The sequence below is a fragment of the Martes martes genome (genome assembly GCF_963455335.1).
Source record: "Martes martes genome assembly, chromosome: 1".
NCBI classification, from domain to species: domain Eukaryota; kingdom Metazoa; phylum Chordata; class Mammalia; order Carnivora; family Mustelidae; genus Martes; species Martes martes.
In genome coordinates this window covers 203,735,556-203,761,141 of record NC_137888.1, presented here as the reverse complement: position 1 = coordinate 203,761,141, position 25,586 = coordinate 203,735,556, and the positions used below count along the sequence as shown (strand labels likewise).

General features: G+C 56.0%; 4 protein-coding genes across 8 annotated transcripts; 3 read left to right on the top strand and 1 right to left on the bottom strand.

Moving 5' to 3' along the window:
• Positions 1-537: 537 nt before the first annotated feature.
• BABAM1 (BRISC and BRCA1 A complex member 1) lies at positions 538-8,398 on the top strand. Of its 4 annotated transcripts, none has more exons than XM_080801327.1 (10): positions 538-627; positions 1,569-1,614; positions 1,990-2,310; positions 3,606-3,664; positions 4,384-4,504; positions 4,587-4,665; positions 5,443-5,467; positions 6,900-7,029; positions 7,227-7,313; positions 7,946-8,398. In XM_080801327.1, exons 3-10 carry the CDS (start codon positions 2,041-2,043, stop codon positions 8,147-8,149), a joined length of 975 nt encoding a protein of 324 aa, XP_080657453.1. In that variant the 5' UTR covers positions 538-627; positions 1,569-1,614; positions 1,990-2,040; the 3' UTR covers positions 8,150-8,398. The 4 variants fall into 4 exon arrangements, with proteins under 4 accessions (XP_080657453.1, XP_080657451.1, XP_080657452.1 ...); XM_080801325.1 differs by having other exon boundaries at positions 1,990-2,346; XM_080801326.1 differs by lacking the exon at positions 1,569-1,614 and having other exon boundaries at positions 555-627; positions 1,990-2,346.
• A 1,156-nt stretch (positions 8,399-9,554) lies between these two features.
• ANKLE1 (ankyrin repeat and LEM domain containing 1) lies at positions 9,555-13,192 on the top strand. Its single transcript, XM_080805802.1, has 9 exons — positions 9,555-9,631; positions 9,708-9,860; positions 10,222-10,327; positions 10,455-10,599; positions 10,826-11,596; positions 11,757-11,928; positions 12,212-12,371; positions 12,478-12,607; positions 12,864-13,192. The coding sequence occupies exons 1-9, from the start codon at positions 9,570-9,572 to the stop codon at positions 13,034-13,036; spliced, it is 1,872 nt and encodes a 623-aa protein (XP_080661928.1). The 5' UTR covers positions 9,555-9,569; the 3' UTR covers positions 13,037-13,192.
• A 1,710-nt stretch (positions 13,193-14,902) lies between these two features.
• On the bottom strand, positions 14,903-21,711 carry ABHD8 (abhydrolase domain containing 8). Of its 2 annotated transcripts, XM_080805490.1 has the most exons (6): positions 21,518-21,709; positions 20,739-20,846; positions 19,629-20,376; positions 17,663-17,833; positions 17,302-17,518; positions 14,909-16,330 (listed from the first exon to the last, which is right to left on the bottom strand). In XM_080805490.1, the coding sequence occupies exons 2-6, from the start codon at positions 20,776-20,778 to the stop codon at positions 16,160-16,162; spliced, it is 1,347 nt and encodes a 448-aa protein (XP_080661616.1). In that variant the 5' UTR covers positions 20,779-20,846; positions 21,518-21,709; the 3' UTR covers positions 14,909-16,159. The 2 variants fall into 2 exon arrangements, with proteins under 2 accessions (XP_080661617.1, XP_080661616.1); XM_080805491.1 differs by lacking the exon at positions 20,739-20,846 and having other exon boundaries at positions 14,903-16,330; positions 21,518-21,711.
• A 1,902-nt stretch (positions 21,712-23,613) lies between these two features.
• MRPL34 (mitochondrial ribosomal protein L34) lies at positions 23,614-24,674 on the top strand. The gene is made up of 2 exons (XM_080805766.1): positions 23,614-23,761; positions 24,000-24,674. Exons 1-2 carry the CDS (start codon positions 23,715-23,717, stop codon positions 24,211-24,213), a joined length of 261 nt encoding a protein of 86 aa, XP_080661892.1. The 5' UTR covers positions 23,614-23,714; the 3' UTR covers positions 24,214-24,674.
• The last annotated feature ends 912 nt before the right edge of the window (positions 24,675-25,586 follow it).

The following is a 25,586-nucleotide window of genomic DNA, read 5'->3' as shown; positions in this document are numbered from 1 at the left end:
AGGGGGTGAGAGGAGAAGTGTGCATGAAAAAGAAAACGTGGTCTGAAATAGTTTTGGCTTAGTCTTTTTGGGTTTTGCAAATATGTGTAAAATAAGGAGCGGAATTAAGTAACTGGGCGGGGCCTGGAGCGTGGGCCACGCCCACCTCAGGCCGCAAAAACTAGCCCCTCGCTGAGAGCCAGGTCAGCTTCACCAATCACCAATCCGCCCTACCTCTTCTTCTAAGTCCCGCCCAAGTCGCTCGCATTCAGTTTGTCGCACTGCAAGTGAGGCCTTCTCCATCCCTTTAAGCCTATTTCATAGAAAGATCCACTCCACTAGACCTCGTCCCAGCCTATCAGGGTTGAAGCACTGACCACTGTCGCCGGATTCGGCCAGAAACATCAAAGCTCCGGCTAGTCTTGCTTTAACCAATCACATTCCAAACCCCACCCCCTATCGCAGTCCCAGCCTATCCGCTTTCAAGGCTCTCCAGCCGTTCCCCCGTTCGGCTGTAGGCGTGCCTTACGGCTTGCTGAACTACATTTCCCAGCAGGCGTCGCGGCCTCGCCGCAGTACTTCCGGGCTGCGAAAGATGGCGGCTTCCTAGTGAGTTCTCGACTGAGTTGGAGTGAGGCACAGGCTACGGTGAGAAGAGGTTGGGTGGTTGCGGTCCCGTCCCTAGAGGTCCAGCCCCTAGCTTTCCCTGGGGATCCCGTTTTCCACTCTGGTTTCTCCTGCAGTCTAGCCTTCATCCCTCTTGCTGAAGCCAAATCATTGTTTTCCTTAGAGATTGAGGGGGTTACAAGCCGTTCAGAGACCATCCCCCGAAGCCCACACCCCAACCCAGACTGGCAAACTGTTGGCGTCCTGTCTTTTTTCCAAGGGACCTTTAACACGTAGATTCGTGCCCCCTCCTTTGCGCAGACACCTTCTAGGCAGCCCAGTGCCCCGCTGGGGAGAATCCCAGAGCTAGTCTTTTTTTTTTTTTTTCTTTTTCTTATTTTTAAGCAATCCGTACACCCAAAGTGGGGTTCGAACTCACAACCCCAAGAACAAGCGTCGCATGCTGTACGACTGAGGCAGCCAGGCACCCTGGCTAATTACTCTGTTAACCTTAAAACGAAAACTGTCATTTTTACCAGCAGAGAAGAGCTTTGTTTGGGAATAGCACAGAATTACAATTCAGGATGCACAAGTTGTGTAACAAAATCTTAGGCAAGTCCAGAACAAAGGAGAGGAGTGCTCTTTTATAGAGGAAGGGGAGTTGGGACGGGCTGTTGTAAACCTAAAGTCTATTGGAGTGAATTGGGAATTGAAGTTTAGTGGCTTTTCACTGGCTGAGTTGTGACAGTCTGTCATTGGTTGGGCTATTGCCAGACAAGGAGAAAATCTTTCATTTCCTTGCTGGGTTAGTATAGTCTTCTTTCTTTTGGGACTGCAATGTCTGTTTTCCTGTTAGGGTCTGCCATTGTGGTAGAGGGTGAGAGTTCCCCTTTTGGCCTCCTGATTCCATTTTAACCCATTGAGCCACCCAGGCACCCCTCTCCCGATTCCATTTTAAATGAGGTTTCCGTTATTGGTTTCAGGGGTAGCTGGATCCAGGTGCACAGAGGTCTAGCTGCTGTTTTCTGGGTGAGCATCACTTCAAGCAGGGTTTCTTTCCCCTCTTGGAGGCAAGAGGCTCCTGACAGCTCTTGACTTCTATCCTCCCAGCTCTGCAAGTCCAAGGAGACCCTCTTCCCTAATGGCACTATCGGAATCCCCAGAACTGCCCCTCACTGACCTGTATTGGGTTATGCCACATCTCTCAGGCGTTCCTAGTGGCCAGATTTGTTTATGGGCCAAGGGAAAGCGGGGCGTGGGTTAAGCGCTACAGAAAAAAAATGGGATGCCAGGCACCCTTCTGCAGATAAGGAAACTGAGGCCGGGAAAGAAGTGATTTTTACAGGTATTAGGTCATTCATGCTCTGTCCTGTCCAGTAACCAGATGTTTTTAAAACCCATAAGGGGAGGATCCTGGCTTCCCCCAGCCCTGCTCCATCCAGCCACTTAGGGGCCATGGAAGTGGCAGAACCCAGCAGCCCCACTGAGGAAGAGGAGGAGGAGGAGGAGGAGGAAGAAGAGGAAGAGGAGCAGTCAGCTGAGCCCAGGCCCCGAACACGCTCCAACCCTGAGGGGGCTGAGGACCGGGCACTGGGAGCCCAGGCCAGTGTGGGCAGCCGCAGCGAGGGTGAGGGCGAGGCGGCCAGCGCTGACGATGGGACCCCCAATCCTCCAGGAACTGGCCCCAAGCCCTGGCAGGTGCCCCCAACAGCTCCTGAAATCCAGGTGCGGACACCAAGGGTCAACTGTCCAGAGAAGGTGGTAAGTGAGGGGCTTGGCCTGTGGCCATGAGGTGCTGAGAAACCTTACGTTTAATGTTCTTGCTTTTTGGGATTCACTCTGTAGTGACTTCGTAGGAGTTTTCTAGGGCTACCACAACAAATTAGGGGATCAGAGGTCAGGCCGGACAGCTGGCTTAAAACAACAGAAATTCGTTGTCTCACTCTTCTGGAGGCCAGAAGTCTGAAATCAAAGTATGGGCAGGGCCGTGGTCCCTCTGGAGGTTGTACAGAAAGATCCTTCCTTGCATCTTCTGGCCCGAGGCGGGTACCACATATCCTTGGCTTGTAGCCCCATCACCCCGGTCTCTGCCTCTGTCTTCACATGGCCTTCCTGTCTGTGTCTCTGAACCTTCTTTCTCTTATAAGGACACTTGTCATTGGATCAGGGTTTTTTGTTTGTTTGTTTTTAAGGTTTATTTATTTATTTGAGAGAGAGCATGAGCTGGCTGGGGGTGGTGGGGAGAGGGTCTTGGGGAGGGGCAGAGGGAGAGGGAGAATACCAGGCAGACGCCCTGCTGAGCAGGAAGCCTGATGGAGGGCTGGATCTCATGACCCTGAGACCATGGCACGAACTGAAATCACGAGTTGGGTGCTGGGGGCGGGTGCCTGGGTGGCTCAGTGGGTTAACCGTCTGCCTTTGGCTCAGGGGTCCTGGGATTGAGCTCCACATTGGGCTCCCTGCGCGCCGGGAGCCTGCTTCTTCCTTTCTCTCTGCCTGCCACTCCCCCTACTTGCTCACGCGCGCTCTCTCTCTCTGACAAATAAGTAAATAAAATCTTTGAAAAAACAAAAAAGAGTTGGATTCTCCTGTCAACTGAGCCACCCAGGCGTCTCTGGATCAGGATCTTTATCTTATCTCAAGATCTTTCTCTTAATTCCATCAACAAATTCCCTAATTCCAAAGAGAGTCACATTCTGATGTTTCCGGTGGGCCTGTCGTGTGGGGGCCGGGGCACAATTCAACCCACTCAACCTTTGTTTTCCTGTTTCTGTGTCAGACATTCTCTGGCTCCTTTATTCACTTGCAATCCTGGACTCCTGATCTAGTGCTCTTTTCCCTGAACTGCTGTCTTCCAAAGTAGGTTTCTTGGCTGGGACTCGGGGGTTACCCCGATAAGCAACTTTTCAGACAGAGCTGCTTGGAGAGGGCCACCAGAGTGCAGTGGGGGCCGGTGTTAGTGTCCACGTGCTGGGCGCTGCCAGCCACAGCGCCCTCACCTCCCTCGGACCTTCTTGCAGATCATCTGCCTGGACCTGTCAGAGGAAATGTCCCTGTCAAAGCTGGAGTCATTCAATGGGTGAGAGGACCATTTGGGGGCTTGAGTATGCAGCCATGGCTTGGGGTGGGGTTGGGGGGGGGTAGACAGCTCAAAAAACTCAGGGCTCGCTCTCTCTCTGAGACTCCCAGCGCTTGGCCTGGCCCTGGGGACTGGGGCCTGGCGCTGTCATAGTAACAATGGCAACCGATTCTGAAAAAGCTGTGACCCACCAAGGCTCCGATCCAAGCCTGTGAGAGCTGCCATGTACCTCCCACAGCACAGCAGTGACTCAGAAACTCTTGAGAGGTGAAGTGACTTGCCCAAGGCCTCACAGTGGATAGGCGGAGCCAGGACTCAGACCCAGGCCTAGCTGACCCCGAAGCCGCTGCTCTGAACAGCTGGGTCTCTGTGGAGTTGGTGACCGGGCCTGGGTAGGGTCCAGGGAGCTCTCCAGGGAGCCCACCTTTCCTTTGCTGCCACCTGTAGCCATCTGTGGCTGAATGAAGGCCTGGGGAGACCTCCTGGGGATCAATTGTGAGATCCAGGCTGGCCAGAGGAACCCCATTTGGCGAGGGCAAAAGCCGGGGCGGTGGGGGCGCTGGGCTTTGCCATCTCCCCGCTGCATGACCTGACCCGGGCCTGCAGTGCCTAATCCTGAGGCTAGCGGAGGGCTGCCCAGGATTGGCAGGTGAAGAGAGACCCTCCAGGCCGGAAGGCCTTGCCTTAACCACCCCCCCTCACTCTCTCTCCCTCCCCAGCTCCAAAACCAACGCCCTCAATGTTTCCCAGAAGATGATTGAAATGTTTGTGCGGACGAAACATAAGATCGACAAGAGCCATGAGTTTGCGCTGGTGGTGGTGAATGACGACATTGCCTGGGTGAGGCTGGGGCAGGGCTCAGGTGCCGAGGGGTTCTGTTGGGGTGGGGAGGCGCCTCGCTGAGGCTTGTGCTTCCCTGTAGCTGTCCGGCCTGACCTCTGATCCCCGAGAACTCTGCAGCTGCCTCTATGACCTGGAGACGGCTTCCTGCTCCACCTTCAGTATCCTTCCAGGCAGGGGCGCCATGTGGAGGGGCTTGGGCTGTCCTGGCACCCCAGAAGCCTGAGCCGTGGAGGGGGCTGGCTGAGACTGGCTCAGGTCCAGATCCCCGTTCTGCTGTGACAAACTTGGGCAAGTCCCCTCTCTGAACCTGTTTCTTCATCTGTGAAAGGGGAGGCACGAAATCTCCTTCCCCAGGGGGTTGCCGTTAAGATCAAGTCCTGGTACAGAAAAAAAACCAGCTGATTTGGACTCTAGATGTCAAAACCACTCACATGGGGAACATTCTATGCAGGGCCAAATATACAGTTGGTGCTCAATAAGTGGCAATATGGGACTGAGGAGTTACAATCACTGCTACAGCCCCTGCAGCCTGGGCACAGCACATTTTATGCTAATTTGAACACGAGGCTCACGTGCAGCCCAAAACTTAGAAAATGATCCTTGTGAGTTACAAAACACTTTTGAGTGTTGGGGATTAGGGGACTGGGACATCTGTGGCTCTTGCATTGTGAAGACTGCTGCCCTGGCCATGAGGGAGAGGGGATCTTTGAGCCACCAAGTGTTTTCAGGGCATCTGGTGCCGGCCTCCTGTTTTGTGATCTGTACTGAGGGCAGACAGGCTCAGACAGGGCAAGCAACTGGGCCAGGGTCACACAGCGTGTCTCCTGCACTAAGCGTGAAGGTGCCTGGGCTCTCCCGGCATCAGGATAAGGGAAGCCTCCTGCTGCTTCCTACCCGTGCTCTGCCACCAGCCTTCTCCTTAGCATCTCCGCCAGATCTGGAAGGTCTCTTCAGCCTCATGTAAGTACCACCTTTGCTGCAACTCCCCTTCTGTGTCACTCGTGTGATGGCTCTGAGGTCCCCCACTCCATTGTTTTAACCCACAGGGCAGCACGCTTTTTCTGTAAAGAGCCAGGCAGTGAATATTTTCGGCTTTGCAGGCCATATGGCCTCTGTCTTTTTTTTTTTTTTTTTTTTTTTAAAGATTTTATTTATTTATTTGTCAGAGAGAGAGAGAGAGTGAGCACAGGCAGACAGAGTGGCAGAGGGAGAAGCAGGCTCCCTGCAGAGCAAGGAGCCCGATGTGGGACTCGATCCCAGGACGCCGGGATCATGACCTGAGCCGAAGGCAGCCGCTTAACCAACTGAGCCACCCAGGCGTCCCTGGCCTCTGTCTTGATGACTGGATCCTGTCTGAGTCACTTGAAGGCAGTCACAAACCTTCCCTGTGCACGGGGCTGTGTCCCAACAAAACGTTCTCAACGAACACGGAAATTTGAATTTCATATCCTTTCCACATGTCACAAATTGTTCTTTTGATTTTCTTCCCCCAACCGTGTAAAAAATATAAAAACCATTCTTAGCTTCGGGGCCCTAGTAGTCCAACCTGTTTTTTCCTGCCCCCCTAACAGTGGACACGGATCCTGTTTTGCCTTTTCCATCATGATTAACCTGGTACAGTGGTTCTGGCAAATTTTGCAAGTGAACCCATCCTGTAAATTCCCAGTGGAAGACATGCTGGGCCAAAGGGGTGTGTATTTTTAACCTGCTAGACTTTGCCAGAACATTGTCCCAGGAAACCAACCCTGCGTACCTCTCCCGACACCAGGGTTCTTCATGCTGCGGAAGGTTCTGGCTGTCTGATAGAGGCTAGTGGCCACCTGTTCCTTTCACTGTGCTTTTCTTGGAGCCTTTTTTATTCATTTGTAAACCGTTCAGTATTCCTGCAGTGATTTGTCTGTTTGTCCCCTTTGCCTTTGTTTATAGGGAGATAGTGGCTTTTTTCTTATTGATCAGATTTGCTTTTCACATATTAAAGACCTTTGCCCTCTGTTTGCCCAGTGCTCTCTGCCAATGTGAGATCCAGCCGTGGCCAGTTGGGGACATGGGTGCTAACTTATCAAATAAGTTCAGGTCCCAGCCTTAGACTCTTCTGGCCTGGGGGACATGTCCAAATCAGGTCAATGATGGGGGATATTCAGGATGGTGAGGGTGGTCAGAGTGGGCTCCACCTTTGGGGTCTGCAGAGTCCCCCTGATAGAGCAGGAGAGGTCAGGCAGAAGGGTGAGGCTGGGGAGGCCGTCTGGGCAGAGGGAACAGCAAAGGGGGAGGCTTGGAGGAAGCAGTCATGTGGGCTTTGCATGCCCAGTAAAGGCCCAGGCTCTCCAAGGGTGACAAGAGCAAGCGATCCCCAGAGCGTGCTCTGACCTCTCCCCCACCCTCCACTACGCAGCCAGCAGAAGACTGAGCTGCCCGTCACCGAGAACGTGCGGACAATTCCACCCCCGTATGTGGTCCGCACCATCCTAGTCTATAGCCGTCCGCCCTGCCAGCCCCAGTTCTCCCTGACGGAGCCCATGAAGGTGAGTGAGGCTGGGGAAATGTGGAGATAGCTGCAGCCAGCAGAATGGCTGCTTAGACACCAGGAGGGACTTCCTGATCACAAGAGCTGGGGTGCCTATGGGCAGGTTCCCAGAGTCCAAGGCAGAAGCTGGGGAATTACGGGTCATGGGGGCACGGGGTGACTCACACCCCGAAGGCTGGCATTCTTTCCCCGCAGAAAATGTTCCAGTGCCCATACTTCTTCTTCGATGTTGTTTACATCCACAATGGCACTGATGAGAAGGAAGAGGAAATGAGCTGGAAGGTGAGAGGCTGCTGTGCGTGTGGGTGGCAGGGGGTGTAGGTGGGGTGTCTCGGAAGCCGCCTCCATTTTGTACCCCTGGAGCCCTGGCCCTGCTGGATCATGGTCCTGAGCTCATTCAACAACCATCTCTATGTGTCTGCTGTGAGCTAGTGGGGGCTTCTCCAGTCTGCCTTTGCTTTCACCGTGCCCTCTGCTTGGAGTGCCCTTCCTGCCCTGCCTCCCCAGGCCCTGCTGGTCCTTCATATCCCAGCCCAGACTTAGCTAAAGAACGTTGATTAGGCCACTTACCTCCGAGCCTCAGTTTACCCATCTGTGAACAGGGAGAGTTGAGATTGGCTCCTCCTCCTACCTCAGCACCCAAACCATCTACCCCAGATCATCCTCAGGGATGATCAGCGTGGGGGCCGGGGCTCCAGGAGCGTAGGGGCTCCAGGACTGAGATTTCTAGGGGTCCCTACCCCTGGGTGGGTGACAGGGAATACTTGCTAAACACGGGACTGTTTCTTTCTGGAAAACTCCTCTTCATCCTTCAGAATCCATCCCTGGTGCCCTCTCCTCTGGGAAGCCTTCCAGGGGCGGAGAGGGTCCATCAGGGGACCCTCTGGCTGAACAGCCCCTCCCCGGCCCCACAGGACATGTTTGCCTTCATGGGCAGCCTGGATACCAAGGGCACCAGCTACAAGTATGAGGTGGCATTGGCTGGGCCGGCCCTTGAGCTGCACAACTGTATGGCCAAGCTGCTGGCTCATCCACTGCAGCGGCCCTGCCAGAGTCATGCCTCCTACAGCCTGCTGGAGGAGGACGATGAAGCCACCGAGGTTGAAGCTACCGTCTGAACCATCCCTATACGTCCCCACCTTCTCATGCAGTGAAGCCCTTGGCTTAGAGAATGGTTCTCAAACTGGGCTCCGTGGCACCATGGTGGGGGAGGGTTCCAAGAGGCTCCTGGGACCCTGGGCACCCATTCCCTAAGTTTTCCGGCCCACCTCCCACTGCTGGTTTGTTGACTGTAAGTTTTGTTCTTCCCTGTGTGCTTCTTGTCCTCAGAATAAAAATCTGAGAATCCCTGACCCAGGTCGACACAGTTATGTTGTGTTAATTAGGATCTTTTGGGTTGCAAGTGACAGGAAACCTACCAGCCAAACAGAAAGGGAAATGGTTTGGTTCTTGTGGATGAAAAGCGAAGGGCAGCCTCAGGCCTGGCTGTATTCAGTTACTCAGACAATGCCATTGGGGTGGGCTGAAGTATCTTGTGTGTTTGGTGTTCAGCGTGCCCTGCTTTTCTCCCAAACTGTGGGAGAGCTGTGATCACTCCTCAGACTACAGCCCAGGGAAGGGAGGGCCCCCACATGCAACGGGCCTTGCCTGGTCATTGGGCCAGTCATGGGCTAGAGTTGTGGGATGGTCTGACCCACCAGGACTTGATCAAGCCTCTAATCTGGGAAGGGATTACAGCTCTTTAGGGAAATAGTATGGGTTTTCCCCAGAGGAAGGGAGACCAGAGACAGATACAACAGGTGTACCATTCAGCTAGCTTCCTGGATGATGAGCGATTGTGCAAAAAGTTTGGCAACTAGATTCTATTTATAAAACAGAAACAGCTTTATTTTCCTCCCTATGAGCATTTATTGGGCACTTATGTGCCAGGCCCTTGTGGTGAAACTCGTTCCATTTCACACCAGCCCGGAAGAGATGATTCTCCCATTTTGCAGATGGGAATATTAAGGCCCTCAGCGGCCCAGCGCTCCAAAGTAGTGGACTCCCGTTTCCCTGGGAGTGGAAACGGGCCATACAGAGATGGAGGCGGGAGCTGTTCATTGAAGCTTTACACAAGTGTCCAGGCTGTGCTCATCCACGGAAGCCCCCTTGGGCAAAACGTTCTGGGAGACGTTATACCCTGTGGGCATCTCCGGGCCCTGGGAGGCAGCACCACACCCTCCTTCAGGGTGAGTTCGCATTTCCCTGCTTTTGACACGAGATAATGACACACTTGGCGGCCTCCACCCGCCCGGGGCCTTATCGGCGGCCCCAGGCCCTGCTTGAGCGCCACTCGGTGTCATGGGTCCCCGCAGGCGCTAGAGCTCGCGAACCCCGATGTGGACGCCCGTGCGGCACAGGTCCGCTTGGCTGGGGACCCTGCGCGGCGCCGTCCCACGGACACCCGAGGCGGGGGGTGGGGCGGCGCGTGCGCACAAGGTCGCGGCGGGAAATTGGAACTCGGCGGGCAGGGCCGCGGGGCTCCGGGACAGACCCGGCATGGACGCGGCGGCCCGCCTGGCCCAGCGGCTTCGGGCAGCGTTGCGGGAGACGGAGCCGCGGTGAGGGGGGTGAGGGGCCGGGCCGGGCCGGAGACGGGGCGAGGGTCGCGGTCCACTCTGACCTCCCACTCTGTAGGGCCGTGGAGGAGCTGCTGAGCCGCGGCGCCGACCCTAACCTGTTGCTCGCGGATGGCGCGGCAGCCGTGCACCTGGCGGCCAGAGCCCGCCACCCGCGCGGCTTGCGGTGTCTGGAAGCCCTGCTGAGCCGAGGCGGGGACGCCAACGCTCGGTGAGGTGGGGCCAGGACCCGGGGCGGGGTGTGCCGCGCAGGGGAGGGGTCTCCCGAGTCCTGGGCCTCGGCCTCCCACTGGGAGAGGGCATCCCACAGCCCAGGGGCGGAGACTCGATGTCCAAGGGTGGGGCTTGGGGATCTGGGGGCGGTTCCTGAGGATCCAAGGGCGAGGGGCTAGGGTCCCAGACCGAGGCTGGGATGTGAGGTTTGAATCTGGCCGAGGACGCAGTGTCTAGGATCCAGGGATGGTGTCTCAGGCTGGAGGGTGGCAATAGGAGCCCGAGAGCCAAGGTTCCGGGGTGCGGAGGCGGTGATCACATTCCCTCTTCCCCTGACCCGTCCTCTGCTCCTGTCCCAGTTCGGTCGAGGCACTGACGCCGCTGCACGTGGCTGCCGCCTGGGGCTGTCGCCGTGGCCTGGAGCTACTGCTGGGCCACGGAGCGGACCCCGCGCTGCGAGACCAGGTGGGAGTCCCGCTCCTGCAGTAGCAGGGCGAACCTGGAGGGAGCGAGGGAGGGAGGGAAGAAGGGAGGGAAGGAAGAAGGGAGGGAAGAGGGCCTCGGGTGCCCCCTGCTGACCGCGCCGCTGCAGGACGGACTGCGGCCGCTGGACCTGGCAGAACAGCAGGGGCACCAGGACTGCGCACGACTCCTTCGGGAGTTCCAGACTCGGACCCAGATCTCGACCCCGACCTGGACAGAGAGCCAGGAGCCCGAGCCTGAGCCCGAGCCTGACGGTACGTGGGGCCTGCGCGTACTCGGGGGCTTAACCTCTGATCTAGATTTGCTTGTCCCTCTGATGTCCACTCTGGCTCTGTCTCAGGTGCGTTGTCTCCAGTAAGCTGTCTGCGACTCTTTCCCTCCTCCTGCGACTCCAGCTGCCTCCTTCTGTCTGGTACAACCCCCATCTCTGTCTCTGGCTCTCTTCATTCCTCTCTGACTCACTCTCATCCCTTACTTTAGGCCCAGACCCCTGGAGAAAGGGGTTGGACACCAGGCCTTCTGGACCTCCCAGTGTGACGTTGGGCTCCACAGCACTGGGCGGAAGTGATGGCATGGGCCTGGAAGCCAGCCCCAGGCTCCCCAGCCTCCTTGCCCACCCTGAGATTGCTGACCAGGATAGCGGCTTGGAGCAACCCCCAGGACAATGGGACTACAGCTCAGATAGCTCCTTTGTCACTGCGATTGAAGCTTCTGGAACTGAAGACCCAGCCCCACATACCTCCTCCTGGGCTAGGTCACTACCCCAGACCAAGCAGGGACTCCTGCCTGGTATTCGACCTTCCCAGAGGATGCCCAGTTCTCCAGGTACCCCTCCACTGGTGCATCGAACTGCCAGAGCAGACAGGGAGGCAGAACTAAATACCCGTCTGCAGGCCCTGACTCTGACCTCTCCAGATGCTTCCCCCTCCCCCATATCCCTCCCGGATGGGAGCCCTGCCTCAAGCCCCCCTCGGGAATCACCTCCAGTACTCCCCGACTCCCGCTTCCTAAAAGATGGAGAGGTGTCCCTCGACAGTGACGTGGCTGCCCTCTGGCTGACGGAGGACGAGGGGAGCTCCACAGGTGACAGGGACCCCGTCCCCTCTTGCTGGTGCCCTCCGGTCCCTGTGGTGTCTGACCTGGATTTGCTGCGAGGGCTCCGAGCGCTTGGCGAGAGCCCTGGCCCCATCACACCCTTCACTCGGCCGTACTACCTCCGGCGGCTGGAGGAAACCCGCGCTGCTGCTCCCGGTTAGTCTGTTTGGGGCATCCAGAGCACAAGGAGCCTCTGGGAATTCCCGGAGAACCCTGTCTCTCAGTCCTGCCTCTTTTACTCTTCGTCTCTGGGGGAACAGCCCCTTCTTCTGCCTGCCTTGACTCAGTCCTCCCGCCTCCCCAACCTGGGGCTCAGACTTTGCAGGGCACAGCCCAGAGCTGGCCGAAGCCCTGCGGACAGGCTGTATCCCAGATGCCCAGGCAGACGAGGATGTACTGGCCCAGCAGTTTGAGCGGCCAGATCCCAAGAGCAGGTGGCGGGAGGGGCTCACGAAGTCCAGTTTCACGTATCTGCTGTTGGACCCCAGGTACTTGGGGCAGGGATGACTCATAGGTGGGAGCTGGAAAATTCGGGGAATGGTTCTTATTTGCTTTGTATCTTTAAAAGGGGGACTGGCCCTGTCTGGATACAACCTTCTGTGTATAGAAAAGGTTGGTTAGACCCAGTTCAAGCTGCTGAGTATCCCTGGGGAGCATCCGCCACTGTCTGCCTTAGAAAACGGGGCTAACTGGCGTGGATTCCGGTTGCTCTGTGAACTTAGAAACTGTCTCCGGGGCAACTGTCCTCTCTGAGCAACTTCCCTCATCCAGGGAGACTCAGGACCTGCCAGCTCGCGCCTTCTCACTGACCCCGGCTGAACGCCTTCGGACCTTTGTCCGTGCCATCTTCTATGTGGGGAAAGGGACGCGGGCCCGGCCAGATGTCCACCTCTGGGAGGCCCTCAGGCTCCGTCAGCAGCCAGGAAAGCAGGTGTGGGGCTAAAGAGCAGGGGCACAGCAGGGGCAGCTGGGCCACGGGGAAGTGAAGGGAGGAGGGGATTGGAGGGCAGACCCCTGACCCCACCCTGGTCCCCTAGGCCTGCCCCAAAGTGCGTCAGATCTTGGACATTTGGGCCAGTGGCCATGGTGTGGTCTCCCTGCATTGCTTCCAACACGTGGTTCCTGTGGAGGCTTATACTCGAGAGGCTTGTCTTGTGGCTGCTCTAGGTAGGTGCCTGGCCCATGGGGCAGGGGGAGGGGTCACAAGAGGGACCTTTGATCTACTGATTACCTCATCCCTCTCCTCTCAGAGCTGCTCATTCATTCATCCAATGAACAATTATTGAGCACCAACTACATACCTGCACACGTACATATTTTGTTTGCTCTATTGGTTTGTCCCTGCTTAAGAGCAATATGCAGTGGGGGTCGCTGTCACATTTGCCAGCAGTTTCCAAGGATGCCTGACCCCTCCTCTCTCCAGGGATCCAGACACTGACGAACCAGAAACAAGGACACTGTTATGGAGTCGTGGCAGGCTGGCCAGCCACCCGCCGCCGCCGCTTGGGGGTACACCTGCTGCACCGCGCCCTCCTTGTCTTATTGGCTGAGGGTGAGCGAGAGCTGCGGCCTCAGGACATCCAGGCACGTGGCTGAGTCCCGGGGAGCTGGGCTCTAGCCTAGGTAGAGATCAGGGTGTTTGAATGTCTGCCCCGTGGTGATGGCAGCCACCCATCTCCAGAAGGCTGCCAGGGGGTAAGGGGAGGGCGGGCGGTGGCATGTATCTTCCCCTCCAGCTGAGGGAGGACTTTGTTACAGATGGAACTTCTGGAGCTTCTCGTCATGGGAGAACAAGTAGGGAACCCAAGGATATCTGGAACATTCCAGGGCTTCAGAAGGTGCTAGTGCTTTGGCAGTTTGGTCCTGTCTTTGTGATCCACTTTTATCTCCCAGACACGGGGACTCACCTGTGGGCTGGGCTGGGGAAATCGGCCAAGCTCCAGAGCGAGATTTCTCTGCTTCCCAGCTATGGGACCTCGGACCAATAACGTGTCTCTCTGAGACTCCGTTTCCTTAGCTGTACAGTGGGGCAGTGACAAGTCCTACCTCAGGGGGTCATGGTGGAGACGGGGGTAAACAAAGGCGGGAAATACAGTGTGGGGCGCAGAACCCTGCAGGTGGAAAATCTCCCGGAAGAGAGGCTCCCTGACGCTGTTGAGGGGCTGACTGTGTGTGGTGAGCTGTGGGCAGAGCCCGGGAGGGCGACTGGGGTATGGGTGAGCGAGGAGCTCTCTTCAGGATAGCTGTGCTACTCGGGTCTCCCTTGCTTCTCTGAGACTTTCTTCCCGCTATAAGAGGCAATAAATAACCGCGATTTCCTGGGGATGCTGTGCGATTTCAAACTTCCCATATGTTAAGAGCTTTAGTAAATGCCAAGCTGCCATCCTGGTAAGGTGTTGACGGGATCGTTTTATTTTCTGGAAGTTGCTTCTTCAAAGCATTTAGTGTATTTAGAGATTTGGGAGGATCTGCCGTCTCATTGGGTTGACCATCTGCCCATCATCTTGGCTCAGCCAACCAGGTCCTGCAGGGGGCGGGGTGTAACCCTGGCTCCTTCCACCTCCGCCTGGAGGCGGAGCTCCTGGCTACTCTTTGGGAATGGCTGGTATGGTAATTAGGGGCCAGGCCTGGAGTGGGTCTGGGCTCTACCATTTTTTTAATTTATTTTTTAAAGATTTTATTTGTTTATTAAAGAGAGAGAGCGCACGCTAGCTGTGGGAGGGACAGAAGGAGAGAGAGAATTTCAAGCTGACTCTGTGTTGAACGGGAGCCCCCCATGGGGTCTGATCCCAGGACCCTGAGATCATGACTTGAGCTGAAATGAAGAGTCTGACACTTAACGGACAGATCCACCCATGCGCCTCTAGGTTCTACCATTTTGACCAAACTGAGGACATTTCTCTGAACTTCCCTTTCCTCATGTATAAGACTGGGAGGCCTCCTAGACACCAAGTCTCTTGATAAAGTGATAGCAATTAAAAGTGTGCCACGTGCCCAGGAATTCACAGAGAAGTCACTGGGAAAGAATCCAGAGACACACACACACACACACACCCCAAAAAAAGAGAGATGAGATTTGTCCAACAGAATTTCCCAGTGTGGACCATACTGACGTTTGAGGCCAAATTATTCTTTGAGGTAGGGGCCCGTCCTGTGCGTTGTACACTGTCTGGGCAGCATCCCTGGGCTCCACCCACTAGATGCCAGTGGGCTCTGCCCACTTCCTCCCACTCCCAGTTGCCACAGTTAAAAATGTCTCCAGAATTTGCTAGTGAAGGGCGCCAGGGTGGCTCAGTCTAATAAGTGTCTGACTTCAGTCCAGGTCTTGATCTGAGGGTCTGGGGATAGAGTCCCCCTCAGGCTCCCTGCTCAGCAGGGAGCCTGCTTCTCCCTCTGCCCACCCACCCCCCACCTCATGTGCCGCACTCTCAAATAAACAAACGCAATATTTTTTTTTTTTTTAAAGAATTTCCTAGTGGAATACAGTGCCACCACGAAAACTCTGGTCTAAACTAAAGGTGGGCTTACAAACCAGTGCGGAGAGGACCAAAGAGGTAGTAACTTAAAGGGACGATGCTCTCCCCCCACCGTTCACACAAGCCAGAGGTGTACCCTTGAGATACAGACATTAGAAAATATAGAGTAAGAGCGTGGCTGTAGGGCAGGAGATTCTTCTGCCAGACAAGAAAGGCAGACTCATTGGCTTCAAAAAACCCCAAACAACAACAACAACAACAACAAACAGAACAAAAACTATCTTCATGGCAAAAGCGACCTTAAACCAGGTTGAAAGATACAATAGGATAGTAAGAGGTACCGACTTGATGAGTGGCATGGCATAAAAGGGATTCAATGAACCGATGGCGTCAGGCACTTGGCACAGGGCTTTGTATACAGGTGGCCCTCCATTATGGCTGCTCCAGACCAAGCAACGTCTGCTGATGCTCACCTTAACCCCTGTATGAACCTCAGCTGGACAGCCTCCCGCCTTCCAGGGACCTGGAGCTCACCATCTGCCTCTGTTCTGGGAATACTGCCCAAGCAGCCCCTGCATTCTGAGGAGGGAGGGAGAACTCGGGAAGCAAGCCTGGACGGCCAACACCCTCATTTCTCTGCAAGTCAGCCGTGAGGGGGTGGTGCCTGCATCAGCCCAGTCTGCAGACGGGGAAACTGAGGCTCAGGACGACCCTGCCCTGCCATCACCCAGCACAGGTCCTCCAGAGACTCAGATTGTCACTTCTTTTTATTGAGTTACAAGTTGAGATGTGCAGGTTCGGTGGTGCCAGCCCCCCTCTCCCTCCCCCCCACTTGGGCAACAACAGCTCCCAGCGCCAAGAAATGGGGGGTGGGGAGGGTCTCGGGCAATGAGGCGGGGCCCCGAGGGTCCCAGGATCAAGCACGGCTGACACGGAAGACAGAGAGCGGCGTTGAGGGGCAGGGGCTTCTGTACAAGGTCATCCTCCACAGGGGTTCCGGCTCCGGCCCCAAAACACCGATGGGTCCGGCAGGACGGAAGCGGAGAGCGGTGTACCCACTTGGCTCCCGAGAATGCCATGCCCTACCCAGCCGGCCTGGGGGCCTGGGGGCGTCTCCCTGACCTGACTCCGCCCACCGGAGCGAACAGCCCGCCCAGGTGGTCCGCGCTGCGGACGTGGGGCGGCCCCTGGCTTCCTCCTGCTGCTCCTCGGCTTACCAAGCGATGCCTGGCCGGCCCAGCGGCTACTTCTTCTCTTCTGGGGGCGCAGGCAGGGGCTCGGGCAGGGCCTTGGGCGAGGGCTCGGGCTCCCAGAGCAGGAATTCGTGGAGCAGCGTGTTGACGGTCTCTGGACACTCCAGCATCACCATGTGGCTGCCTTCATCGATGAGCTTCAAGAAGGCCAGCAATAGGATCTGCGGGCGGGGGGGTGGTGGGAGGGGGGCCCGGGCTCAGGGTGGCAAAGGCAGGCTGCCCTGGTACACCCAAGCCCATCCACACCAGGCCTGCAGTCTTAGGAAGTCCCTCCTGTGGTCTACCCTTCATCCCTCTACTTCCACGCAAGGTGGAGGTGGAGGATAGCCTGCTGACCTCAGTATTCATTCAACATTTATGACGTGGCTACAGTACGTCCAGAGAAGAATTTCTCAATCCCAGCACTACTGACACATAGGGTGGGACGATTCTCTGTGGTGGTGGGTGTCCCGTGTACTGTAGGATGTTGGGCAGCATTCCTGGCCCGGACCCACCAGATGCCAGTAGCACTGTCCCACTCCCCCCCACCCCACAGGGTGACAGCTTACAATGTCTCCAGACATTGCCAAATATCCCTGGGGAGCAAATTCACCGCTGGGTGAGAATCACCGAGACAGACAGAAAGACCAGGTCTCTCAAGCCAAGTCAAGGTCTCTTGTGCCAGGCTTCTCAACCTTAGCATTACTGACACTTGGGGTGGGAACATTCTTTGCTGTGGAGCCATTCTGTTCGCTACAGGGCGCTGAGCAGTATCCCTGGCCTCCCCCCACCAGACATCAGAAGCCCCTCCTCCCCACTCATGACAACCAAAAAAAGTCTGTAGACATTTCCAATGTCTCCCGGGGCTCAGAATCCCTGCTGGCTAAGAACTGCTGGTCCAGAGCTAGTCCGCGTGCCGAGGATGCCAAGACACTTTCTCGGTAGGCTCTGATCTAAAGATCCCCTGGCCTGACCTCTCCCAGAATTACGTATGGCGCCCTGGTCACTTATACAAATCCCAGCTGGGCAGGGCACCAGGGTAGCCCCATGTTCTGGATCGCACTCTCAATCTAACCTCTCCCTTCCCTGGGGCTGGAGCACAAGGCAGAATCCCCCTGGGGCGCGTGTGATGGCTCGGGTGCCAAGGCCCTACCTCAGCCATGCGCTGGTCTTCCTCCACGGGCACAAACTTGTCGTGCATGCCGTGAACGAGCAGGACGGGCACAGTGAGCTCAGCATGGTAGACCTCGTCACCTTCAGGCCAGTACTGGCCACTCATCATGGCTCGCAGGACGAAGGATGACACGTTGAACGCATTGCCCTCCTTCAGCAGCTGCTTCTCTTTGGCTCCTTGGCGCGCGAAGCCAGCCCTGGTGGTGAAGACGCACTCCTGGAGGCCTTGTGCCAGCTCGGCCACCAGGGGCACCTCCGATGCCAGTCCCGGCAGCAATACAGCCTCCCCTCCCCCCCAACTCAGGGAGATGCCAGGGTTCGCTGGGGCCAGGGTGACTCACTTGAGAAAGCTCCAAGCCAGGCAGGGTGATAGGCAGTGCAGGACGCACGTGGGCATGTTGAAGATGGAACAGAAGCTGGGTTCCAAGGCTGTGGGGCCCCCGCCATTGATCATGATGACCTTGTGCACCAGGTCTGGGTATTCATGAGCCAGGAACGTGCAGAAGGAGACACTGCGGGTGCGTAGGTGGGTAGGTGGGTAGGTGGGTGGCGGGGAGGGTTGGAGGGAGTTGGTCAGCAGGATACAGGTAGTGAGGGAGGTAATGCCCTCCCTTCACCCAGAGACAGGTCCTTGAAGGCTAACATTCTTCCCCTGGGGCCCACGGGCGCTGGGCGGGAGGGAGGGATGGGGAGGGGGAGGCATCTTGAGTGCCTCTAACCTATACGACTATGTGTGTATTGAGAGTGAATTTTTTCCCCTTCTTTTTACAGAGAATATTCAAATTCAGAACTTTCATCAGATCCTCAAAGCAGCCATGCCCCCCAAAGTGGTAAGAATGACTTATCGCCAAGTGTTAAGAAAGCATTCCGATTACGCTGCTACTCTTTGGTTTCCCAGAGAAGGTCCCTGTTTCTTGTCCTTTTCCTGTGAGGATCCTCTGTCCCCAGTCTCTGGGCATGGCACACAGGCCTGCCTTATGCAGGCTGGAAAGGTACAGCCCGAAGAGCTCCCACAGTCCAGCTCCTCACTCCCTCAAAAGCCGGGTTCATTGGGCCAACGATGGCCTGTGGGCTAGCCATTTGTTTTGGTAAACTAAGCTTACCATTTTGTAAATTTGTAAGTTATTTAGTAAATAAAGTTTTATTGGAACACAGCCACGCCCATTCGTTTACGATTATGGCTGCTGCTTTGCTCTGACAGTAGAGTTGTGAGGCTCCAAAAAAGATGACCGTATGTCCTAGGAACCTAAGATATTTACTATCTGGCCCATTAAGAAAAAGTTTGCAGACCCTAGCTGTAAAGAGGAACAGGATACAAGCAAGAGTCAGTTGACCTTCACTGTACCGTGAGTCCCTGTGTGCCCTTGGGGAGATTGCCTAACCTCTCTGAACTTCCGTCTCCACATCTGTGAAATAGTAACTGGGCTGTCCTCATAGCATTGTTATGAGGTCACAGGAACTACTGCAGATGGGTGCTCATTTAATCAAAGGAAACATTTAGCATAAACATCCACTTTTGGGGGTGTTCTCATATAAACAAACAGGAGCTATGTTACTTCCCAGCCTGGCTTCCTTTCATTCAGAAACATATGGAACGTTTCTTTGTCTTGTCTCATTGCATGGGCCACACTGCTAAAACCGTGGTTCTCAAACTAGCCGGCTGATCAGATCCTGCCTTTCCTCCTGGGTAAAGGCGAGTGGTACCACCTGGCAGTGATCAGGCACCCAGGCCCAGTCCTTGATGAGTGGGCACTCACCTTGATGCTAGATGGTATCATGCATCACTCCTTTAGTGGGAGTGAATTACAGGAACCTGTGCCCTTGTAAAAAGACTGTATAGGATTCTAATTACCCCTTCCTTGGAAGGGATCTCCAGAGCAACTGATTTTTGAACTTAAAGACAATGGTTCTCAGCCAGGGATGATTCTGACTGCCAGGGAACCTATTATTTGAAGACACTGGTTTTTTTTTTTTTGGAAGACACTTGATGGTCATGACCATCACTGGGCCACTGTGCCTGTGGCAACCAGTGGGCAGAGGCTAAGGAAGCCTGCTAAACATCCTACAGTGCACATGAAAGCCCTTCGAAGAGAGGAATGACCTGATCCAAATGTCACTAGTGCTGGGTCTGCGAAACACCGCTTTAAAAGGATGGGAAACAACAGCAGTGGAGGCGGGCATCGCTATCTTGTTATAGCCGTAAATGAGAATCTTTAAGGAGAGAAGTCAGTGTTGGGCGAATGCATGTCCAGTCCCTGTGACACTCCCCCACCGCTCCCCCCCATCCCCACCGCAGCATTGGCTCACCCGTATGAATGCCCAATAAGCACGTTTCGCTTCTTGGCATAACGCTTGAAGATAGCACGCATGTCCTCTGCCAGCGCATAGAAGGTGTAGGCTGCGGCCACCTGGGGTGCCGAGCTGGCCCCATGACCGGCCAGATCGGGTGCCACCACCTCATAGCCCAGGCGCACAAAGAAGTCCAGCTGCTCCTTCCAGATGGCCAGGGAGCCGCCCACACCGTGGATGAAGAAGAGCACCACGTCGGCCTGAGCACCTTTGCAGCTCGTGATGCGCTTTTCACAGTCAATGTGGATGGTGCGCTTGGGGCGCCGGGCTCGCCGCCGTCGCCCACCACTGCCACTCCCGGCGCTGCCTGAGCCCGAGCGGCCATCACTGCCTGCTGGGTCGGCCAGCTCCACCTCTAGGGCGGCCGGCGGCTCCCCGGAGCCATTCTGCCCATGCAGGAGGTCAGCTCGAGGTGCCCGGCCCAGGTTCTCCACCAGTAACCGCCCATTGCGGTAAACGGTAATTCGGCGCTGGCAGCGGACCAAGCCAGATCGGTCCCCCTGGGCAGCATCTGGCGGCAGTGGAGGCGGGTTGGGGGCTGGAGCAGGCCCCGCGTGCTTCACCCGAAGCACACGGCCAGGCTTGACCTCCACAAACGTGTAGCCATCACTGGACTCGACGCTCTCCAGAGGCCCCACGGCGTTGGGCGGTGCGCCTAGCAGGCAGCAGAAGATCCCGTCGGTCACCCCAGTCAGCATGGTGTGTCCTGCAAGTGGGGGCACAGCCATCTCAGGTGCTGTCTAAATGGCCAGAGCCAGTCAAACACCAAGATGTTTTGTCTGTCTAGTCAGTATCTGCATGGGGGTCAGCCACCCTCCTGGGCTAGCCTAGGCTGTCCTAGAGAGAAGGACTTGGCTATGGCTGACCCCAAGAGGTGTCCATAGGGAAGGTGGTATAATCCAGGGCTGCTTCTTGGAGAAGGGGACATTGTGGCAAATGAGGACCATCCCCCCCCCCACACCCCTCCACCCCCACTCAGGGTTACAGCAGCTATGGCTTCCATAACCCATTCATTCATTCATCCATCCATCCACCCATCCATTCATGCACACATTCTCATTAACTTACTTTTACCAAATGGGCACATTCTGACTGCCTCTGAAGGCATCTAAAAAGGTGCAGATTCCAACGAGCCCCCATCCAGGCCTCTGAACCTGGCTCCTGAAAGGTGAGGCCCTGGGGGAGGGGGTTAGGGACTGAGCTCCAGAAGGCCTTGCCCAGCTCTGCAAGCCCCAGACTGGGTCTGTATTGCAGACGGACAAGCTGAAGCCCAGACAGTCTGTACCCCCATCATACCCTAGCTTCCGGGGGTCTGACACACAATCCCCAAAGGTGGAGATGAGGATGGACAAGGTAAAGCCCCCTCTGGGAGCCTCCGGCCCTCTATCCTGCTCCCTGGGCCACCCCCCTCCGTGTCCATGGCAACTACAGTCAGTTACATAACTCAAGGGGGATACCCGTGCAGCGCACCCCCATTGTCTAGGGCCTAGAGATGGGACCAACCCCTCCCCCGTCTCCATCCTGGGCGCCGCGGGGATAAGACGCGCTGAAGGCACGGCCTCCGATGGCCCATACTTGCTGATAGAGGGGAAGCGGGTCGCGCCACCCTACTCCAGTGGAATCCTAACCCCGGATTGCGGAGGGGGACGCAGTTGCGCCACGCCAGGTCCCCTCCCCAGAGCCAGATCCCTGCCTCTCAGATGCTAGTAAGCCCTACGGCGGGGTCGAAGCCACTGGGGCTCCGCGGCTTCCTAAGAGCCCGAGTGCTGGCTTTGTGCACACCCCCTTCCGATGTCGAAGCCCCAGGGACCTCGATGTCCCCCTCCCAGAGCCCACTCCCCGCTCACCTCATCTAGGGCCCTGTAGCCCGGGGCAGGGCGGAGGGGATCCCAGGCGGAGAAGCCAGCGGCCGCCTGCGGCGCCGTTTTACATGGTGGCACGGGGTCGTCCCAGGCGCGTCTACGCGGGCGGGCTCGGGCCCACGGCGGTCAGCGCGGGGGCATCCCGCGGCCGCCGAGAGAGCCGGCCCTTTAAGTCTCTCCCCAGGGGGAGGGGCCGTATGCCGACGGACGGGCGTCTAGACCAATCAGAGCTACGAAATGACCTGGCCTAGTTAGACTGCCAATCATAGGCGGTAGCTTCGGGATGAAGGCGGGCTCAGGAAACAGCAGCCCCACCCCCTTAAGGAGTTTACCGAGGAGGGAGGGAGGGATTAGGCCTGGCCCAGGGCCCAGAAGGGGTCCAGAGCTGGGGTCTGCGGAACTCCGGGGAGGTAGCCTCCAGAGCCTCTAACTGCGAATAGGATCCCCTCGTCTAGCCCCTGCCTCCGAACAGCTTTGTAGCCTCCAAATGGGGCCCCCATGCTCCTCTCTGTACTGACCTTTCCGTTCTAGAGACTCCCAGATCTTTCCAATTCAGGGTGGGGAAACTGAGGCTCATAAATGGCACAAAGTCACAAAGCAAGATGGGGATTCGCGGCAGAGGTGGTATTTAAAACCACGGCTGTGTGATATCAAGTCCTGGAAATTGTTATTCATTAAACCTTTAAACAGACGACTTAAAGCTATGAGTTATTGCGGGATTGGAGTTTCACAGACAGGCCAGTTTAACCGTTGGTCAGTCTAACTCGTGACTCTGTGGTCCCAGCTGGAGTCAAAGATCCCAGGGTTCAAATCCAGCCTCTGCCCTTTGTTGATATGTGACCTTGGGCAAGCCACTTCTCTGAGACTCCACTCATTTCTCTATGAAATTAAACCCCTCATGAGATTGCTCTGCAGGTAAAAACACCCAGAGCGGTAAGTGTTCAATACGTTATTGACATTATTATTGTACTGGTTTAGTAGTATAATACTGTACAGGTTTGCTAAGTGATGGTGCAGGTAGGATGGGCTTCAGAGGACAAGGGGTTAACCATTCCTTGCCCACTCCCATCTCCTGGAATTTGCTGCCAGAGCTGGATTAGGTCCTTCCTCCCACTCTTGCCCACTCAGGGTGCTCCTGGGAGACTACAGTCGATTCATGCAGTAAACACTCCCCTTCCCTGCCCCTGCCCCCCGCCCCCCGCCTCCAAGCTGGGAGATTCTGGGGTGCCCGCAGGGACTCAGCCAGCAGCCTGGCCCTTGAGGAACCGTTGGGCTTTTGGGAGAGTCTGGGGAGAATCATATGGGGACGTGGTTGGGCCAAAGGGAGGGATGGGCCTGGGGGAGAGGAAAATATCCGAAGATGTTCAAATTTAATGGGGGGGGGGATGGAGATGAATAGAACATCAGGCATAGGCGGGTGTGGCTGAAATTTAGAGGGTGTGTGTGTGTGTGTGTGTGTGTGTGTGTGTGTTTGGAGGGCTTCATTTGCTTGCCAGAGGAGCTGAATATTGTCCCTGGGGAAACGAGCACCATAGAGGCTGTGAGAGAAGGGAAGAGGATCAGATCTGAGTATAGAAAATTTTTTCTTGGATCAGAATGGAGGTACCACCACGGACAAGCTTAAAACACATGAGTTTTAGATTGAGAAACAATCCCCGAGAGGAGCAGGGACCACCCCAAGGACATCCAGGCAACCCCAACTTAGGTCTCCTGGGCTCCCTGCCAAGGAACAGAGACTTGGCTGGGCCCAGAGAAAAGCTGCCAGCCAGCTGTGTGCCATCTGCCCGCCTCCTGCTGGGGGAAGGAGGATGGACCAGCAGTTTACTGAGGCTGCCACCAGCTGCGCCACAGTCACCACCGGGCACCCTCTGCCGGTCGACAAGAGAAGGAACCACAGCTCCCAGCGGACCCCGGGACACAACGTCTTGTACGCACGCGCATGCCAAAGAGGCGCCTTTCGCCTGCCCCCTGCTGGTCCATATGAGGAACTACACTCCCTTGCCCGTAAGGACGCTTTCGCGGATGGGACGCAGGCGCAGAAATACTACTTCAGGACAAGCCCGAGGCCACGCGGCCTCCGCGGTAGGAGAAACTACATTTCCCAGAAGTTGTCGTTCCGTGGCTGTAGAGCCTATTCGCTTCGGAATAGCCGGCGTGGGGACGTCGCGACCGGCGGCTGGACATGGCTTTCTTGGTCGGATCCGTAGGTCGCCAGTTGGGTCGCGTCAGGTGAGTCCTCACGGGAACCCTTCCCCAAATCTGGAAATAAGAGCGGTGTCGGGGGCTGGTGTCAGCTATTTGGTGACAACACGTCTTGCCAACGGCTTGCGCTTTGATGGAGCGCTTCTTGCAACCAGGCTCCGGCCCGACCCGGATAGGGGAGCCGAGGCTCACAGTGGTTGAACGTCACGCCGAAGTCACAGAGCGCCCCCTCTGACCTTCCTCGCCATCTCTTTCCCTCCCGCAGGTGGCTGCAGCCCCGCGCCTGGCTGGGGCTCCCCGATGCCTGGGGACTTCTCGCCACACAGCAGAACCGAGGAAAGGCGCGTGGAAATGAGTATCAGCCGAGCAACATAAAACGCAAGCACAAACACGGCTGGATCCGGCGCCTGAGCACACCGGCCGGCGTCCAGGTCATCCTTCGCCGCATGCACAAAGGCCGCAAGTCGCTGAGCCATTGAGGAGCGCTAAACTGCCGGCAGGACCCCCATTAGAGCGTTTCTCTGACCTGGGACCTCTCCTGCCATTATTTTTATGGGGAGCCGGGACAACTCAGACATAAGCCCTCCTCAAATTGTGGAGTCGGCCCCCGGAGGGGGGAAGTCTGCGGTTGGACTGAGAGTGAGAGTAGGTCTGACCTCGCCTAGTCCCTTTCTACGCTATTGAATTAGGAAGAATTTCGAACATACAATAGTCCACAGTGAACCCTGTGTACTCAGTACACAGCTTTAACCACCAATTACCCACAACCCACCTGACCCCTCCTGTGTTATTTGGGAGCAAATCTCGGGCATTGGGTTATTTCTTATTTCAGAATGCATCTCTCCAAGAAAAGGGCTCTTTAAAACCTAATCACAGAACTTTTCACACCTAAAAAATGGTTAACAATTCCATAGTATTGTCTAATAAATGTCCAAATTTATATTTGTCTTATATATGTCATCATTTTTCACAGGTCTGGAAAGGTTTCTGGGGAGTTAGGGCTTGAATCCTCAAACCCTGGGATGGGTTTGTGGGAATGGGCCGTGTGACCTTGAGCAAGGCCTTAGCCCTCTGGGGCTCATTTGACTCCTACTTATTTCTCCTTTGCTGCATTGTTGGAATAATAATACTCAGTAGCTTCCCTTAGTACTACTGAGTACTTCTGTGAACTGGGTGCCAAGCCCTTGTCTGGTGGGCAGGGTAAGGGCACTTGATTTGTACCCAGGCAGTCTGGAGACAGCGGAGTCGGGACTGAGAGGAGGATCTAAGGGCTGTGGGAGCCCGGAGAAGTTTCGCCTGGCTTGGACTTGGGAAGAATGTGTTCAGAAAAGTCTTCCTGAAAGATGTAGCAGGGCCGGGGAGGGCCCAAAGGGAGAAAGGATTAGACTCAGAGGTCAGGATAAGAGGTGGATACGAGAGGCAGGAGGGTCTCAAAATTCCAGGCCAAGGGGATGGGACTGGATCCTTAGGGGACTGGAGAGCGACGGGGGCATATGAACAAGAGAATCTAAAGATAGGAAGCAGCAAGAGCAGAGCCGTTTAGATATGCCGAAACCTAAGGTTAGGACCCTGGAGAGGATGCTGGGGGTGTTACGGCAGGTCCCTCTCCGGGGCTGCTGTGGAAACTCCATGAGACACCATATTAAAAAGTGAAGCAAGCAGTAGAAAAAGAAGAGACCTGCGGAACCTCCCGGAGTTGTGGACTACAAATCCCAAGAGGCTTCGAGGGCACGGCCCCCGCCCACTTCCGGATTTTGCTGCCTTTGCTTCCAATTCCCGGGCGGGGTTTTGCTTCATCAACCGAACTTGACCACGAAAGGAGGAGGTGTGTTGGCCAATGGACGCGTGACTT

Coding starts and splice junctions, on each gene's coding strand:
- BABAM1 (XM_080801325.1), top strand. CDS start 2,041: ATGGAAGTGGCAGAACCCAGCAGCCCCACTGAGGAAGAGGAGGAGGAG. Junction 2,347..3,605: donor TCAACTGTCCAGAGAAGGTG/GTAAGTGAGGGG, acceptor ACCTTCTTGCAG/ATCATCTGCCTGGACCTGTC. Junction 4,666..5,442: donor GGCTTCCTGCTCCACCTTCA/GTATCCTTCCAG, acceptor CATCTCCGCCAG/ATCTGGAAGGTCTCTTCAGC.
- ANKLE1 (XM_080805802.1), top strand. CDS start 9,570: ATGGACGCGGCGGCCCGCCTGGCCCAGCGGCTTCGGGCAGCGTTGCGG. Junction 10,328..10,454: donor ACCCCGCGCTGCGAGACCAG/GTGGGAGTCCCG, acceptor GCGCCGCTGCAG/GACGGACTGCGGCCGCTGGA. Junction 10,600..10,825: donor GCCTGAGCCCGAGCCTGACG/GTACGTGGGGCC, acceptor CCCTTACTTTAG/GCCCAGACCCCTGGAGAAAG.
- ABHD8 (XM_080805490.1), bottom strand. CDS start 20,778: ATGCCTTCAGAGGCAGTCAGAATGTGCCCATTTGGTAAAA. Junction 20,377..20,738: donor AATGTGCCCATTTGGTAAAA/GTAAGTTAATGA, acceptor CCCCACTTGCAG/GACACACCATGCTGACTGGG. Junction 17,834..19,628: donor CTTATTGGGCATTCATACGG/GTGAGCCAATGC, acceptor ACGCACCCGCAG/TGTCTCCTTCTGCACGTTCC.
- MRPL34 (XM_080805766.1), top strand. CDS start 23,715: ATGGCTTTCTTGGTCGGATCCGTAGGTCGCCAGTTGGGTCGCGTCAG. Junction 23,762..23,999: donor CGCCAGTTGGGTCGCGTCAG/GTGAGTCCTCAC, acceptor TCCCTCCCGCAG/GTGGCTGCAGCCCCGCGCCT.